This window comes from Lepidochelys kempii, chromosome 17 (assembly GCF_965140265.1).
Source record: "Lepidochelys kempii isolate rLepKem1 chromosome 17, rLepKem1.hap2, whole genome shotgun sequence".
NCBI classification, from domain to species: domain Eukaryota; kingdom Metazoa; phylum Chordata; order Testudines; family Cheloniidae; genus Lepidochelys; species Lepidochelys kempii.
Genome location: NC_133272.1, coordinates 17,549,226 through 17,565,624, shown reverse-complemented (window position 1 = coordinate 17,565,624; position 16,399 = coordinate 17,549,226). Strand labels below are relative to the sequence as shown.

At 44.4% G+C, this 16,399-nt stretch overlaps 1 protein-coding gene and 1 long non-coding RNA gene across 5 annotated transcripts in view; one reads left to right on the top strand and one right to left on the bottom strand.

Moving 5' to 3' along the window:
* Positions 1 to 16,399, bottom strand: part of ATP2A3 (ATPase sarcoplasmic/endoplasmic reticulum Ca2+ transporting 3) — a 158,954-nt gene that overhangs the window by 35,753 nt on the left and 106,802 nt on the right. For all 4 annotated transcript variants that reach the window (XM_073315802.1, XM_073315798.1, XM_073315800.1 and 1 more), the window contains exon 9: positions 4,941 to 5,029. In XM_073315802.1, the coding sequence (XP_073171903.1) occupies positions 4,941 to 5,029 (89 nt within the window). The remainder of the gene's footprint in view (positions 1 to 4,940; positions 5,030 to 16,399) is intronic.
* The window catches only part of LOC140899771 (uncharacterized), a 137,437-nt gene that overhangs the window by 100,754 nt on the left and 20,284 nt on the right, over positions 1 to 16,399 (top strand). The gene's annotated exons all lie outside the window — the stretch shown is intronic.

Sequence of the window (16,399 nt, the reverse complement as noted above, 5' to 3'; positions counted from 1 at the left end):
TGGTAATAGCTTTCAAACACACTCTAATGAAGAACAGAGTGACTGCTAGGCCCCTGAACTTCTTGAATGGCCTGTGACCATGAACGAGAGTCAAAGCTAACAGGAAAGGCATCAGACACGGCTCTGCACAATCACCATTTAAGGAACCAAACGCCATTTCTTGTTTGTGTGAGCAGGCTGCTGCATTATGGTTAAAAGACAGCAGCTGTCTTCAGGGGAAACAGGAAAATTATCCTAACTCAAGCAGAGGTAACTTCAGATTAGGGCTGTATAAACTCAGCTGGTCATTCTTTAGCTGGAAAAATAATTTGTCAGACATTCATTATCAGTTTATTCCACTGTAAGTTCCTAATGGAAAGAACATTCTGGAGCCCTTGTTACAGCTTGAGAGTGGAAAGCCGGCAAGGGCCAAGAAAGTCAGAAAAACCCGTTTTCATAGTGACAAAAAACCGTCCAGTTTAAATACAGGACGCAGCGAGGGCAGAGACAGCAGTTCTCCTGGTAAGCAACAACGTGGGGTGCCCTGAATTCAGAAGGCTGCGGGGAAGGGAATTTTTTTAAAAAGGGAGGTTTCAGAGTAGCAGCCGTGTTAGTCTGTATCCGCAAAAAGAAAAGGAGTACTTGTGGCACCTTAGAGATTAACAAATTTATTTGAGCATAAGCTTTCATTAGTCTCTAACATGCCACAAGTACTCCTTTTCTTTTTTTTTAAAAAAAAGGGAGTTTGTTAATATTTAGGATTTTTAAAAAGCTATTCGAAAACTTCAAATATAAATTGGAGCTGGAAATGCTAGAATCTCTTTTGAGACATCGTGTGGTCAGGAGATGGGGGCTGGGGGGAAGAGACTTAGCACACCTGTGTTCTCTTCTCACCTCTGCCACAGACTTCCTGCAACACCTAGGACAAGTCACTTCCCCCGTCTATAAAATGGGCATAAGGATCCAAGCTCTCTTTTGTAAAATGCTTTGAGTGACAACAGCTAAAGGAATTAAATACATAAAATGATTTCCCCACCTCAACATGTCTACAAGTCCCATCACACATTTGAAATTTATAAGAAAATCATCCCCAGATAAAAAATAAACCTCTCCCAAAATGACTGCACCTTTGTTTTCATTGAACTTACACACACCATAGAGGTCCACAGTATGAAACTACATTCTTAGCAGAATTGTTTGCTCATTTGTTTGACAGGGAGGGTGGATAAGGCACTAGACTGGGACTCCGGAGATCCAGGTTCTGATCCTGGCTCTGCCACAGATTCCTTGTGAGCTTTGGACAAGTCACTTACTCTGTGTCCTTACATTCCCCCATCTGTCAAATGGGGGTATTAACACTTCCTTTCTCCCACCCCACAACACTGCTTGAAAATTCATTCAGCAAAACCTTTAGGTGGACTCATCTACATTTATCTCACCGGAAATTGGTAAAATACAAGGAATCCCACAGGACCAAATCTGTCTGTAGTGTTTCTAAGCCACCCCCACCCCCACCGGAGTCTATATGCCAAACTGGATCTCTTCAGACTGATTTTCTTCATTCTCATTCTGGTGTAAACCCCATATAACTCTTTTGGGGTCCGCAGAATTACATCAATGCAAGACTCCTGTGACTGAAATAAGAGTCAGGCCCACAGGTCTGATTGCTCAGACAATGGAAGGACAAGAATCATCTACACAGACATTTAGTACGGATATGGCCATTAGAGTCATTTTTTGAATGGAAGCAAGAGTATTTTAAAGAGTTGCAGAAGGGAACTGAATGCTCCCTATGGACAAGATAGCCACAAAGACAACTAATCAGAACTAAATACAGGGCTCCAGAGATCCTCACAGCACCAGTCCTGTGAGTTCTTGGTCAGAAAGCTGTTCCTCAAAGTATTTCATTCCAGACAGCTTGAGGAGGACTGGAGGTGGATTTTGTGCATTTAATTACTAATATGTTATTAAGTGAATAGGAGTGATGGAGCTGGCAGGAAGGGGCTAAAAAAGACAAGGCGACAAAAATCATCCCGTGCCAAGTGCAGATTCCCATTAGATGCTTTGTTGTAAATTGGTCCTCGAAAAGACAAACAGGTCCTGCAATTTAAGGCATGGATAGCTACACAGGATCCTCAGTGGGTGTAAATCAGCAGAGCTTGAAGTTAGTGGAGTTACATTGATTTACACCAACCGAGGACTTGGCTCATAATTTTCTATTGAACCTTCTATCCAAGGTTTAAGCCTATGAGCTTGGGATGTGTTATACTCAGTTAACACATGGGGGAAGAGAGACACAGAGAGGCTGGGTGACTTTTCAGCAGTCAAAAAGCAAATGATCTGGAACAGATCTACTGACTCCCAGTCCTGTACTTCAGCCACCAGGCCATCCGCACTGAGCTTTTCACCCACTTCTAGTTTAAATTCAGAGCGGCCCCCCAAGTACACTATTCTCCTGCGGATTGCTTTTCTGACGCATTGATTAGTTTCCCAGTAACATTCCGGGGAGATCCGCTCCCTATTCCTGATCAGGGCTGGTGAGCAGCAGCCCGAAGTGATTTGGCCCCAGAAAATCCTTCCCAGGTTTTACAATGAGCACAGTACATAGCAGAAAGGGAGTACTGGGAGTCTAATGAATGCTATGTGACTCTCACAAGATGGGGATAGAGTAGTAAAAGCTCAGAGTTATGTACCTCACCACCGAGTCTTAATTAAAGGAGCTTCCAAGTGACATACTGCTCTCCAGCTGAACCTAAACTACCAGCATGATCATGTTTTCATAGGGCATTATCCCACAGGCAGCTTATTATGCATGCATCAGGATGAAAGCAAAGAGTTTGCTCAAATCTATTTAACACCTCTTAACATGAAGTTAGGTGCACTTGGTAGTGAAGTCTGTATTATGCATATTTCTCAGCTCAGAGAGACGAAGGGCGGGAGGGTCAGTCAAACTGCATTAGGTTGCCTGATGTGATGACACGCTAGATGACTCACTCCCCACAGTGTGATGTGCTGTGTGTACAGGATGTTGATGTAAACAAGAACACTGATCAATCACGTTTTTGATGTCCACTTGCTTGCGTTTCCATGCTGCACTCCCATGGTCCCTTAATACAAACTGTATCCCATGTGGAACCTTAATAACGTTTAATAATATTAGATATTCCAGGTGAAATTCACACCATCCAGAGGGCCCACACAATGCCCTATGTACAAGCTAAGCCCTTAATATCGGAGCTTATGTGATTGTAGATGGTCTCATATGGCCTAGTGCAGGTTCACTGCCTTGGGGTGGATTTCGCCCTGTATACAGAATCTATTGGTATCAACATAGGAAGTGGAAGATTATAGCATTCTCACGTGCAGTCTGATGCAACACTGGAATGTTTCCAACATTGGAGAAAATAAAAAGGAGTCTCACTAAGGTTCTGGGACATGGAAGGAGGTGTAAGAACATCTAGCCTGACTCAATGAGCCTGGCTCTAAATAGGCTACAAAATCTTACTGCAGAAGAGGACACAAAAGTACTTCTAGAAGCAGCAGCTAGAAACCCTTGTGGCACAAACACATCAAACTCTGACAGTTCTCATTTCAAGACAAGTGGAATAAATAAGTACTGAGCAAAAAGTTACTCTATCAACAACATATAATAATGATAGAACAGAATGGTGAAGACTCGTTGGCTCTCCCCAGCTCCAATCTTGGGGCCTCATGTTCAGCAAAGCCCAGCTGTATCCTGCAGCATGTCAATGGAATTACTCATGTGCTTGGCTGAACTGGCACCTTGATAAGGAAGACCATGCAGTGCCCTCTCGACTGTCCCTTGCTGAGATCCCAATCCATCTGCCAAGCCTCAGGACACGTGTGAAGAATTTATTATCTCTGTTTTACAGGTGAGGACTATGAGGGATGGAGGTGGAAAGTGACGGTCAATGGCAGAACCAGGAACAGAACTCAGGCTATTGATTCTCAGTCTGCTGCATGAGCCATTCGACCATGCTGTCTCCTAAAACAAACAGCCCCACATTATGTTTCTAGCTTTGTCCCACATGCTGGGGGAAGCAGTGGTGACCAATTGTTACTATAATGGCTTAAACTCAGAAATTTGAAACAATAAAAACCCCACACACTATGGAAAACCTCATTCATCATGAAATTGTTCCATACCACTTGATGTTTCCTGCTGTACTAACCTCTCTGGATCATCACGAGTCATTAGATGATGATGATTATTTATTAAGGTAGAATGTGGCAGCCCTGACTGATATCAGAGCCCCACTGTGCTAGATGTTGCACATATACATTGTAAGAAAGAGCCCTTCCTCTGAAGAGCTTATAGTCTAAATAGGCAAGAGATAAAGGATCAGAGAAAGGAAATAGTATTATCCTTATTTTATAGATGGGGAACTGAGGCTCAGAGAGACTAAGGACTTGACTAAGGTCCTAGAGAGTCTGTGGCAGAGCTAGGAACTGAACCCAGGAATTGGTCCCAAGTTCTGGGCCAACAAATTAGCCACAAGATCATCCTTCCCATTTACTCTGCATCCAGGGCCGCATTTACGGGCGCAATCAGAGTGTCTCACTTCGCTATACTACATGGAAAGCTCTTTGCATTAATAATAATAATAAGAAGAATACCCAGCTCATATTTATGGCTTTTCTTCAGTAGATCTCAAAGTGTTTTACAAAGGAGGTCAATATCATTATCCTTATTTTACAGATGGGGAAACTGACGTGCAGATAGGTGAAGTGACTTGCCCAAGGTCACCTAGCAGGCTAATGGCAAAGCTGGGAATAGAACCTAGTTCTTCTGAATCCCAGTCCAGTCCTCTATCCACTAGGCCACACAAGAAAAACAAGAAAACAAGTTTTGCACAGAGACTACCAGTTGCTCAGCACCAGGGAGTTGCTAAAAACTCTGCATAGCCCAACCCTGGTCTGCCCCAGGCGTCAGTACTCACATCTCTCCCTCCGGGGTATAGGTGGAGCCTGTGATACTGAACTCATGTAGGCTGCAGTGGATCCCCTCAATCTTCTCAATAATAAACATCTGCAGGAATCAGAGAGAGACACACAATATTAGGAACTTTATGCACCAGAGCCATAGCCTTTAAGCAGCCATATGATCATTTTTTATTCACTAGCCAGCTCTGCTAAGGGTAGAGGCAACCCTGTCCTCTCTAGCCAGCATCCCACCAATACCACGCATACATCAGTGCTCTCCTCAGGGGGCTAAGAAATGCCCACTCAGTTTCTGGCAGCTTCTAAGTCCTTCCAGCCATACCCTGCCTTTTTCATGTTCATCTCCTCTAGCTTGCTCGCTCTCTCTTCCCCCCCCCCCCCCCAATCCAAGGGCAGCTACAGAGCCAGCTTCTAAGGAGCTGTCCATATTTTTCTTGGAGTGGGGAAGGAGAGGGTTATGGCTTCTGGTCTGGCATGCAGCTTGTCCAAGCTGCTCTGGAAAACACACAGCCCTGGGGAAGCCTCTCAGAGCAGCCAGCTCAGATGGGGTAAGAGCCACAGCAGGAAACAACTGTGGTGAAGATCCCTTTGTGCTGCCTCTTTCCAAGGGGGCTGTTGGCCATCAGCTCGTGCTGCTAATAAGCAGGGATTACAGCCCACCACTATGCTGTGTGAATGTGACAGCTGTTAATAAAACCCTGGGAAGTTGTAAGAGGCCCACACATTCTATTCTTACTAACTTTTGTCTTTCAAACTCCTTCCAACTTCCCCCTCCCTGATGTAGCAACAGCAAAAAACCCTAACCTCTCAAAATCTCCTGCCCGCTCCAGCAAATGCTTTTCAGTGTCAGCTGCTGAGTTTAAGATCGGTGGCGTCCTTTTCTCCTTGCACTGACTTGCTAGAGGGTTTGTTGATGCTCGCTTTGCCTTGATCGTTATTTATGATTTGCATTCGAGAAAAAAATCACGTAACTAAAAGCGTTCTCTTGACCTCAGCATCACTGGGGAGCAGTGCCACCTCCTGGTAACCACCACCAAGATGTCAAACAGGAAAATGCTTCATTTTTAAAAAAAAGGGGTGGGGCGGGGGGAGGAGCCCGGAGAGGAGATCTTAAGGAAATCACTGTTTATTTGGACTGTGTCTGAGACTCACTTGTAAGACAGGGGAAGGGGAAAAGCAGTAAGCCAGGGATAGCTCCTGCCACCAACACTGGCAGAGGCAGGAGCCTGAATTTCTAAACCACTTATAATACTTTCTATTCTCAAAGAACTCCATAGACAAACACACACGCACAAGTTGTTCCATTTGTGCTTCTTGTATGACTTCACCTTTTAAATTATTAGTCTTAACAGTTATATTGCAGTAGCATCTAGAGGTCAAGAAGGCCACAGCCCCATTGTGCTAGATACTGTACAAACATATGGCAAATGACATTCCCTGGCCCAGAGAGCTGACAATCTAAATGATAAGACAAAGGAGGTGGATGAGACCAAGAAGCCGGTGAGGTAAGACCCCATCCCCTTGGTTACAATGAACCAGCCAAAGGCTTTTTGAACACCCAATACATGGAATGGTTTCAACTATAGCAGCGGTGCTCAAATGCTTTCATAGTGTGCAGCACAGCTTAATACGTAGGTGGTCTTGTGGACCCACCTCTCCTCCTGTTGATAGACTGCATGGGCTCTGCACTCCTCTCGTTCACACTCCCATGACATCACCATTAGCACTACAGCAATTGCTTGCTTGAACAGAGCATCATCAGAAAGTGAGCAGAGGCAGAATGGTCTAGTGCAGAGGTGGGCAAACTACAGCCCGCAGGACCGTCCTGCCTGGCCCCTGAGCTCCCTGCAGGGGAAGCTAGCCCCCGGCCCCTCCCCTGCCGTTCCCCCTCCACCGCAGTCACACCGCCGAGCGGGCAGCACTCTGGATAGCGGGGCTGCGCGCTCATGCAGGGCAGCGTGTCTGGCTCCGGCCGGGCGGTGCGGCTCCAGACAAGCTGCTCTGAGCAGCAAGGTAAGGGGGCCGGGGGGTTGGATAAGGGGCAGAGGATCCCAAGGAGCAGTCAGGTAACGGGGCGGTTGGATAGGGCAGGGGATGAGGAATAGGGGGGATTGGATAGGGGGTGGAGTCCCGGGGGATGGTTAGGGGCGGGGGTCCCGGGAGGGGGCGGTCAGGGGACAAGGAGTGGGGGAGGGGTTCTGAGGGGGGAGGGAGCGGGAAGTGGGAGGGGGCCAGGCTGTCTGGGGAAGCACAGCCTTCCCTACCCGGCCCTCCATACAGTTTCGCACCCCGATGTGGCCATCGGGCCAAAAAGTTTGCCCACCACTGGTCTAGTGGACAGGGAGTTAGGAGACCTGACTTCCTAGGGGACTGGACAAGTCTCTCACACACACACACACACACACACACACCCTCCCTCATGCAACAATCCTTTGTCTATTTAGATTAAAATCTCTGCAGGGCAGGGAGATGGTCTCTTAATATGTGTCTGTACAGCACTTAGCACAATGGGAGTCTCGATTGCTGGTGGGCCTCTGCATGCTACTTTAATACAGCTAATAGCAGGAATGTATTTTCAGATGTCTTTTTATGCAGTTTAGCATTGGAAACAAGGAGATGCTAAAGCTTTGTGACTAGCCAGCTCTCCTTGTACAATAGGTAAGTGCTCTGTGGACCACAGTGGAAGAACTAATGAATCTATATTACTTCATGTATAACGACTTTGCACTTACACCATGTTTTTCATCCAAGGTTCTCAAAGTGCATGGAAAAGGGGGCAAGCACATTTTTACAGATTAAGTAAGCTAAGGCAAAGTGTTTAGATGACAATGGTCATGCAGTGCGTCAACGGCAGAGTTGCGACCAGAACCCAGGGTCTTTGGACTCCCAGCCCTGGGCTTGGCCGGCCAGATCACAGGTGACCCTTGAAGGCAAGCTGAATGGTCATGCAGGCTAAAGCTCTCTGCAGCCTCTTCTCACACCCTTCGTAAACCAGAGTAGAGTCTACAAGGCCATATGCAACATAAAAGAACGATAACACACACATGGCGAGTGGTGTTTTCACCTCTCAGCCAGCAAATCATTAAGAACTAGGGCCAGATCTATGAAAAAAATAATCAGCTCTACAACAGGATTAATTCATGTGAAGAAGAGGTGCTGAGAATGAATGAGCAACTGTTTTCTTCCCCTACCCAACTAAACAAACCACTATGACCCTACCAGGCTGCATGACAGGGCTGCAAACTTACACAGGCTATTCCCTATGGACCTGACCAAAGCTACTGAAGTTAATGGAGAGACTCCAATTTCAGGCCCTGCACAGACATCCTGGGATGGCTGGATAAAATTATTATTATACCAGGACGGTGGAAGTTAGCAGTTGAGGCAGCGAGGTATTTCTGTCACTGCAGAAAAGAAAAGTGAGGGAATAGCGCAATGTTGTGTAGAAAGCCCAGAGAGACCTTGTGGTCAAATTACTAAGAGCTGCTTTAGCAAAGTTACACAACAACATTTCATCAGAGGATACAGAGGCACTTGCAAGCTAGATTAGAATTAGATTATCCGTTCAGGCCACTTATCAAGCCTGCAGTCCATGTTGCCAGGCAGCCAAAATAACTTCACAACTGTCGCTATCCTACACACCATCCTGGCCCCACTGAACTTCAGTCAGAAAGAACAGAACTCAGGTCCTCCGCTCAGCAGCAAAATAATTAACGATATTTGCACTATCATTAGGTTTCAGCATTAGCATCAGATTTAAATAAAATGCTCGTTGTTTCAGGCTTTCTGCAGACTCTGAAGATAGCACCTCATCATAAGATCTCCTTTGTAAACTTTTCTTCAGGGCTGGAAACTATTTTAAATGAAAGCTTAAAATACACCATAAATTGATGAACACACCTAAGGAATTCTGGTCCAGCCATACCATCTAACATCAGGTCAATCCACCCCTCCAGCACTATAATAGAGCCTGCTCTATCGCTACATGGGGCATCTCTCTTATGTAAGAGAGGACATCAGTCTTCACGGCTCTCAATCCAGTACCATTCACCACGTGCTATATTCATGCCAATGTAAGCAACAAGTGAGCTTCTAATGGCCGAAGCACATTGTAACCATGTGCAGAAGATTCTGCCTCCAGAGTGAAATCACTCTGATGAGAACGATAGCTTCCCATCTCTCACCACCTCATCAGCAGCAACTTGCCCATTAGAGGAGCTATCAATTTACATTAGTTTTACAAGTCTGTTTACTATGGTATCCGCACAAACACACACAACTGAAGTTAGCTTGACAACTGTCCTATCACGTTTCTCCAGTTGTCTTTGCCAATGGGGGTCTACCAGCATTAGAGACATAACTATGCATTATGATCACACATGCTTCCAAAATTAGGGTGCTCCCCACCCACCCCTATCCACTGTGGATTATTTTCCTTGTTTCTAGTGATTTTCTGTGTTAATTTTAACAAATTATGAAGTACTATAGGGAAACTTGGCAAAGTAAAGGAACATTTGACAAAGGAATATGGTTCCTGAATGGGAAGCAGTGGCGGTAACTGGAGCCATCATACAGCGCTCAAGGACACTGGCTGCTACAGGTACAACCTACTTCTCTCTAAGCCCTAGGCCACACACAGTTAGAGGTTAATTTATTTTCAAGCTGTGTCTTAAAATGGCATTTCTGTTTTGAAATGGGCCGGAGCCAGGAAGTTCTGATCCTGATCTGAACTTCCACAGAGTCGAAAGTAGAGGTGGTTCAGGTTCAATGCCCCAAAATCAGCTCTATCAGAACCCAAATTTACACACCTATTGATTTCACTGGGATTTCTGCACACCCAGAGCTTGCAGGAGCAGCCCTTAACGCGCAGTTCTGCTCTCTGAAGTTAGTGGCCTATAGCACAGAGGAGCTTCCATGATTATAGCGATGTTGTTTCCTTATTAACCATGAATGAGTGCGTTTAGAACATTGCTGCCAGCCCTGCAAACTCATCCTGGGATTCAAGAGTCAAGGAAGGAGAAAGGTCCACCAGAGTGGCTGCTGCCTGAGAGACTGGGATCAGGATGGCTCTGAGCAGGCAGAGCACCAATCCCAGGGTGACAGGAATGGTCTGAAGCCCAGTCTGGGGAGTTTTCATTAATTTTCTGCTCATTTAAATGATTTGATTTTGCTAGAAACACTGTCCTTTGAGGAACAGACCTTGTTAGCTACCACTGATTTTTCCCCAGGGCAATTCCACCAGTTTACATGAGGCTCAGGACTCTTGAGTGGGAAGACCTACGTTTTATTTCCTGCACAGGCACAGTTTAGCTGGATTTCACAATACCTGTTATGTATGGGTACATTAGAGAGAGGTTGGAATAACATCCGTTGCTTCCACTATTGACTTTTTTGTCTGAGTACCCTAATGTGCCGAAGGATGGTAACTGACTGACTGACTTCCTAAACAGGGACCTGTATTTACAGTTCATCTTTGGTTCCTCTCCATCAATCAGGCTATTTGCTTTCTGTGACACATTATTCCAAGGCGTTAAGCTGAATAAATGAGTAACCCGAGAGCTCCAGGCTCAAAATAGCAACTTTATGGCTCAGTAACCTTAACACATTATCAGCAAAAGAGAACAGGAAAAGTCCAGCCCTGGGCAAGGTGGAAACACTTTAACAGCACATTTGCCCACCCACGCACTAACTGGTTAGGGGGAATTGAGGGAATTGTCACTGGTGGTACAGCCTGGGTATAGCACAACAGGATAAAAGTTGCATATAGACTTCCCCAGTACACCTTATCCTGCTTAACCATCCATTCAGGGACACCACCAGTCAAGTCCAATAATCTGGTACTGTCATTTTGACAAGTGGACTAGCATCCAGTAAGGATTAACCCTACATAACACCCAGCTCATTTTCACTTCTGTCCCAGCTGGTTGCTCACCTAACTAAAGCATAACCCTGACATCTGGCAGCTGTTAGATGAACTTTAAAAGCTCATCAACGTTACCGTACAATTTCTCCTTCCCCACATTTTTAAGCCACTTGCTCATGAACAGATGAGGGGAGACAGTGACCCGAGGCATTCACAGCTTAGCGATTAGTGCAACATCTGCCCATAGGGACAGAGTTCTGCATCATAACCAGGGGCTGGCCTCAGTTTGCTCCGCCAGAAGAAAGGAACTCCACAGCCTAGCAATTGGCCTCTGGGCTCCTACACATGACAGATATTCACTTATTACATGAGCACAAACCCTTTCCTACTCCACCATGGTAGCTTTACTCATCAGAAGAAACCATCTGCAGCTTTCTACTGCTTTACAATGGCATTAATCCTAGTGCAAACCTTCCTGCCTCATGCAGCAAGCTGTGATGCTCTCCTGAGTTTCCCAACCTCCCTTGCCCCAAAATAGACCAGGCCTGCTCAGAGAGGCAGCAGCCAACATCGTTCCTAAGCTGTCCTGTTTCAGTCCCCTGTCCTACAAGACTCTTAGCTTAGTCACTGAAATGTTTCTAGCCCCTGTAGAAACCAAAGAGTTCTTCAAACATCAGGAAGCAAAGGCAAACATCAACAGGCCAGTGTTTATAAACTTCGCATATGTACCCGTCATTCTCTCCCACAAATCCCAGGCTACTTCCTCTTGGATTTCATTCTGTGTAGACTGCCTGTCAGCACTGGCTAAGCCTGGTTTATGTTCCAGATCTCCCTGAGCACATGCGGGAGGGTGTTGATAAATGGAGAAAGCCATCAAACGATCATTTGCACATGGGTTGAAAAAACAGCTTGTGAAACCTTTCAGCAGCTAATGATGGAAAGGAATAATGACCCTGTGGGCTTAATGTTCTGGGGTAGGGAATGTTGAGCCATGGCCATAGCTCAATGCCGCACTGAACATACAAGCATACAAAGGCTTTTTATCCAGTACGTGCTTCCCCCAGAACATATGCAAACAGCACTGAATGAGTAGGGCTGTATTCTGCTTGCCTTAGTACGTGGCTAATTTGACTGGCTTCTGTGGGACCATTTGGGTGGGCAAGGAAGGCAGGATTCAACTTCACATTCTCCCAGGCCAAGATTCCATTTACCCATTTAAGCAATGACCTCCCCACCCCAAGGGGCTAGCTCCCATTCTCCCCTTTTACATCCCTCCTGAAAAATCCACTTCTCCCAGGAGAGTTCATCAACCCACATTGATACAGTGCCATCAATGGCCCTATTGTTTTAATTCAAAAAACCTAAGTTATCATCATCATCCTGGTCTCTCATTGAGCTCCTCGCTTGTCAGATTGTAAACCTCTTGAGGCAAGGACCATGTATTCATTGACAAGGAAATATGGTCTTGTGGCTAAGATACTTGGCTGGTACTCAGGTGGATCTGGGTTCAGTTGTTGGCTGGTAGACAGGAAGAATGGCTCAGTTAGGTTGCTAGCCAGGAAACCCAGTTTTAATTCTTTGCTCTGCCACAGATTTGTTCTGTGACCTTAGGTAAGTCATTTAATCTATTTGTGCATTCATTTCCCCACACATGTTACAGACAATAAGAATATTTCCCTACCTCACAGGGATGCTGTAAGGATATGCTTTCTGAGGTGCTTGGATAATGCAGTGATGGGAGACATACAAGCATGTGAATAGTTAGGTGGACCACCCAGTGTACAATGTCAGCACTTCCACACTAAATAACGAGAGCCACTTCTGCAGCATGTGAGGAGTATTTTCAGTTTCTGTGAACTGTGTATTGGTTTCAAACAGAGTACGGCACCCAGGCATAGGGGTCGATTTTAAACCTTTAAACTAGCAAATAATTAAAATGGACTTTCTGAAGGCTCCTACAATGCAAAGAGGAGAAATACCTTCAGTGCCCCTATCCCACTAAATAGGCACAAGCTACAAAATGTTTAATATTGCTCATCAGATCTTCCCCCCTCTCTTTTTTGGGGTGCTCTTGACGATAACCTGACCAAGATGGTGATAGTGACTGTGAAATGGTCAGGGAGATTAGAGAGGCTATAAAAATAAAAAACTCAATAATAACGGGGGATTTCAACTATTCCCATATTGACTGGGTACATGTCACCTCAGGATGGGATGCAGAAATACAATTTCTTGATACCTTAAATTATTGCTTCTTGGAGCAGGTAGTTCTGGAACCCACAAAAGGAGAGGCCATTTCTTGATTTAGTGTTATGTAGAGCACAGGATCTGGTCCAAGAGGTCCAATAGCTGAACTCCTTGGTAATAGTGACCATAACATAATAAAATTTAACATCTCTGTGGGGTGAAAAACACCAAAGCAGCCCACCATGGTAGAATTTAATTTCAGAAAGGGAAACTATGCAAAAATGAGGAAGTTAGTGAAGCAGAAATTAAAAGGCACAATGCCAAAAGTGAAATCCCTACAAGCTGCATGGAAACTTTTTAAAGACACCATAATAGAGTCTCAATTTAAATGTATACCCCAAATTAAAACATAGTAACAGACCAAAAAAGTGCCACCATAGCTAAACAAGAAAGTAAAAGGAGCAGTTAGAGGTAAAAAGGCATCCTTTAAAAAGTGGAAGTTAAATCCTATTGAGGAAAATAGAAAGGAGCATAAACTCTGGAAAGTGAAGTGTAAAGATATAACTAGGAAGGCCAAAAAAGAATTTGAAGAACAGCTAGCCAAAGACACAAAAAGTAACAGCAAATTTTTTTTTAAGTACATCAGAAGCAGGAAACCTGCTAAACAACCAGTAGGGCCACTGGACGATCGAGATGCTAAAGGAGCACTCAAGGACAATAAGGCCATTGCAGAGAAACTAAATGAATTCTTTGCATCAGTGTTCATGGCTGAGGATGTGAGGGAGATTCCCAAACCTGAGCCATTCTTTTTAGGTGACAAATCTGAGGAACTATCCCAGGATTGAGGTGTCAGAGGAGGTTTTGAAACAAATTGATTAATTGAATAGTAAGTCAGCAGGACTAGATGGTATTCTCCCAAGAGTTCTGAAGAAACTCAAATGTGAAATTGCAGAACTACTAACTGTAGTTTGTAACCTATCATTTAAATCAGCTTCTGTACCAGATGACTTGAGGATTGCTAATGTGACATCAATTTTTAAAAAAGGCTCCAGAGGCAATCCTGGCAATTACAGGCTGATAAACCTAATGTCAGTACTGGGCAAATTGGTTGAAATTATAGTAAAGAACAGAATTATCAAACACATAGATGAACGTGATTTGTTGGGGAAGAGTCAATATGGGTTTTGTAAAGGGAAATCATGCCTCAATCTACTAGTATTCTTTGAGGGGGTCAACAAGCACATGGACAAGGCAGATCCCGTGGATACAGTGTACTTAGATTTTCAGAAAGCCTTTGACAAGGTCCCTCACCAAAGGCTCTTAACCAAAGTAAGGTATCATGGGATAAGAGGGAAGGTCCTCTCATGGATCAGTAACTGGTTAAAAGGTAGGAAACAAAGGGTAAAAATAAATGGTCAGTTTTCAGCATGGAGAGGGGTAAATAATGTGTTCCCTGGGGTCTCTACTGGGACCAATATTGTTCAACATATTCATAAATGATCTGAAACAGTGAGGTGGCAAAATTTGCAGATGATACAAAACTACTGAAGATAATTAAATCCAAAGCAGACTGCAAAGTTACAAAGGGATCTCACAAAACTGGTGACTGAGCAACAAAATGGCAGTTGAAATTCAATGGAATGCACACTGGAAAACATAATTCCAACTATACATGTGAAATGATGGGGTCTAAATTAGCTGTTACCACTCAAGAAAGATTTTGGAGTCATTGTGGATAGTTCTCTGAAAACATCCTCTCAATGTGCGGCGGCAGTCAAAAAAAGCTAACGGAACATTGGGAATCGTTAGGAAAGGAATAGATAAGATAGAAAATATAATATTGCATATATATCAATGGTACACCCACATCTTGAATACTGCGTGCAGATGTCATCACCCCATCTCAAAAAAAAATATTGGAATTGGAAAAGGTTCAGAAAAGGGCAACCAAAATGATATGGGGTATGGAATTGCTTCCATATGAGGAGAGTTTAATAAGGCTGGGACTTTTCAACTTGGAAAAGAGATGACTAAGGGGGGATATGATAGAGGTCTATAAAATAATGACTGGTGTGGAGAAAGTAAATAAGGAAGTGTTCTTTACTCCTTCTCATAACACAAGAACTAGAAGTCACCAAATGAAATTAATAAGCAACAGGTTTAAAACAAACAAAAGGAAGTATTTCTTCACACAATACAGTCAACCTGTGGAACTCTTTGACAGAGGATGTTGTGAAGGCCAAGACTATAACAGGGTTCAAAAAAGAACTAGATATGTTCAAGGAGGATAGGTCCATCAATGGCTATTAGCCAGGATGGGCTGGGATGGTGTCCCTAGCCTCAGTTTGCCAAAAGTTGGGAATGGGCAACAGGGGATGGATCATTTGATGATTACCTGTTCTGTTCATTCCCTCTGAAGCACCTGGCATTGGCCACTGTCAGAAGACAGGGTACTGGGCTAGATGGACCTTTGGTCTGACCTAGTGTGGCCATTCTTAAGTTCTTATGAATCTGTTCTGGTTCTTAGTCTCATCGTCATGGTATCTCAGCACCACTGAAGGATATCTGAGAGAACCATTGACCATGAGATTGTGAAAGAGCCAAGTCTGCTCATCTGCAGAATATTTTTTTAGTCCTTCCTCGAGTCAGAAGGTAGCCCGCCTCTCCTAGCATGGTATTCAAGAACCAGTGCAATAAGGACTTTGCTAAGAGGGCTGATCGACTTGGGTGTCCTACGACTGGCAAAACTCAGACAGAGGCGTATCTAGAATAACACAAGAACACTGCCTGGCCAGTTATATCTAAGGTGGTAAGTGCTCAAACATGACAGTGAGGATATATATATGCTATATAAATATATAGGCTATATATATATGGGCTATATAAATGCCTAGGCAGATAAACAGAGTAGCTACAGGAACTTAGGGCAAGACTTATGCATGCATGTCTGAAATTTTCAGACGTGACTATTGATTTTGGGTGCCTCAAGCTTTTGGTGCCCACCTTAAAGTGTGATTGTTGGAGGGTGGACGCTCAGCTTCACCTGAAAACTTAGGTGCCTTTTTAAGGTGCTTCAAGTTGAGTGCCACCCCCCCCCCAAAAGGCACCAAAAATTACTGGTCTCTTCTGAAAGCTGAGTGTCATGTATTGAATCATCCTATGGGCTGTATATGTTGACATCAGGTGCACTTGCTATTGGTCTGCAAACTGGTGCTTGCAACTACACTCAACCTCCTACCCAGTTCTCGCTCCCTGCTTGGTATGAGGGTCTTCTTTCTCAAACACGCTAGGTTGTGGAACAATTAACACTTTCACAACGCTAAATATCTCTTTTTTTTAAAATTGGTCACAACCCCTTTATTTTTCTAATCTAAACCTATTTAAAAATGGTGTTCTGAAACCCACGGC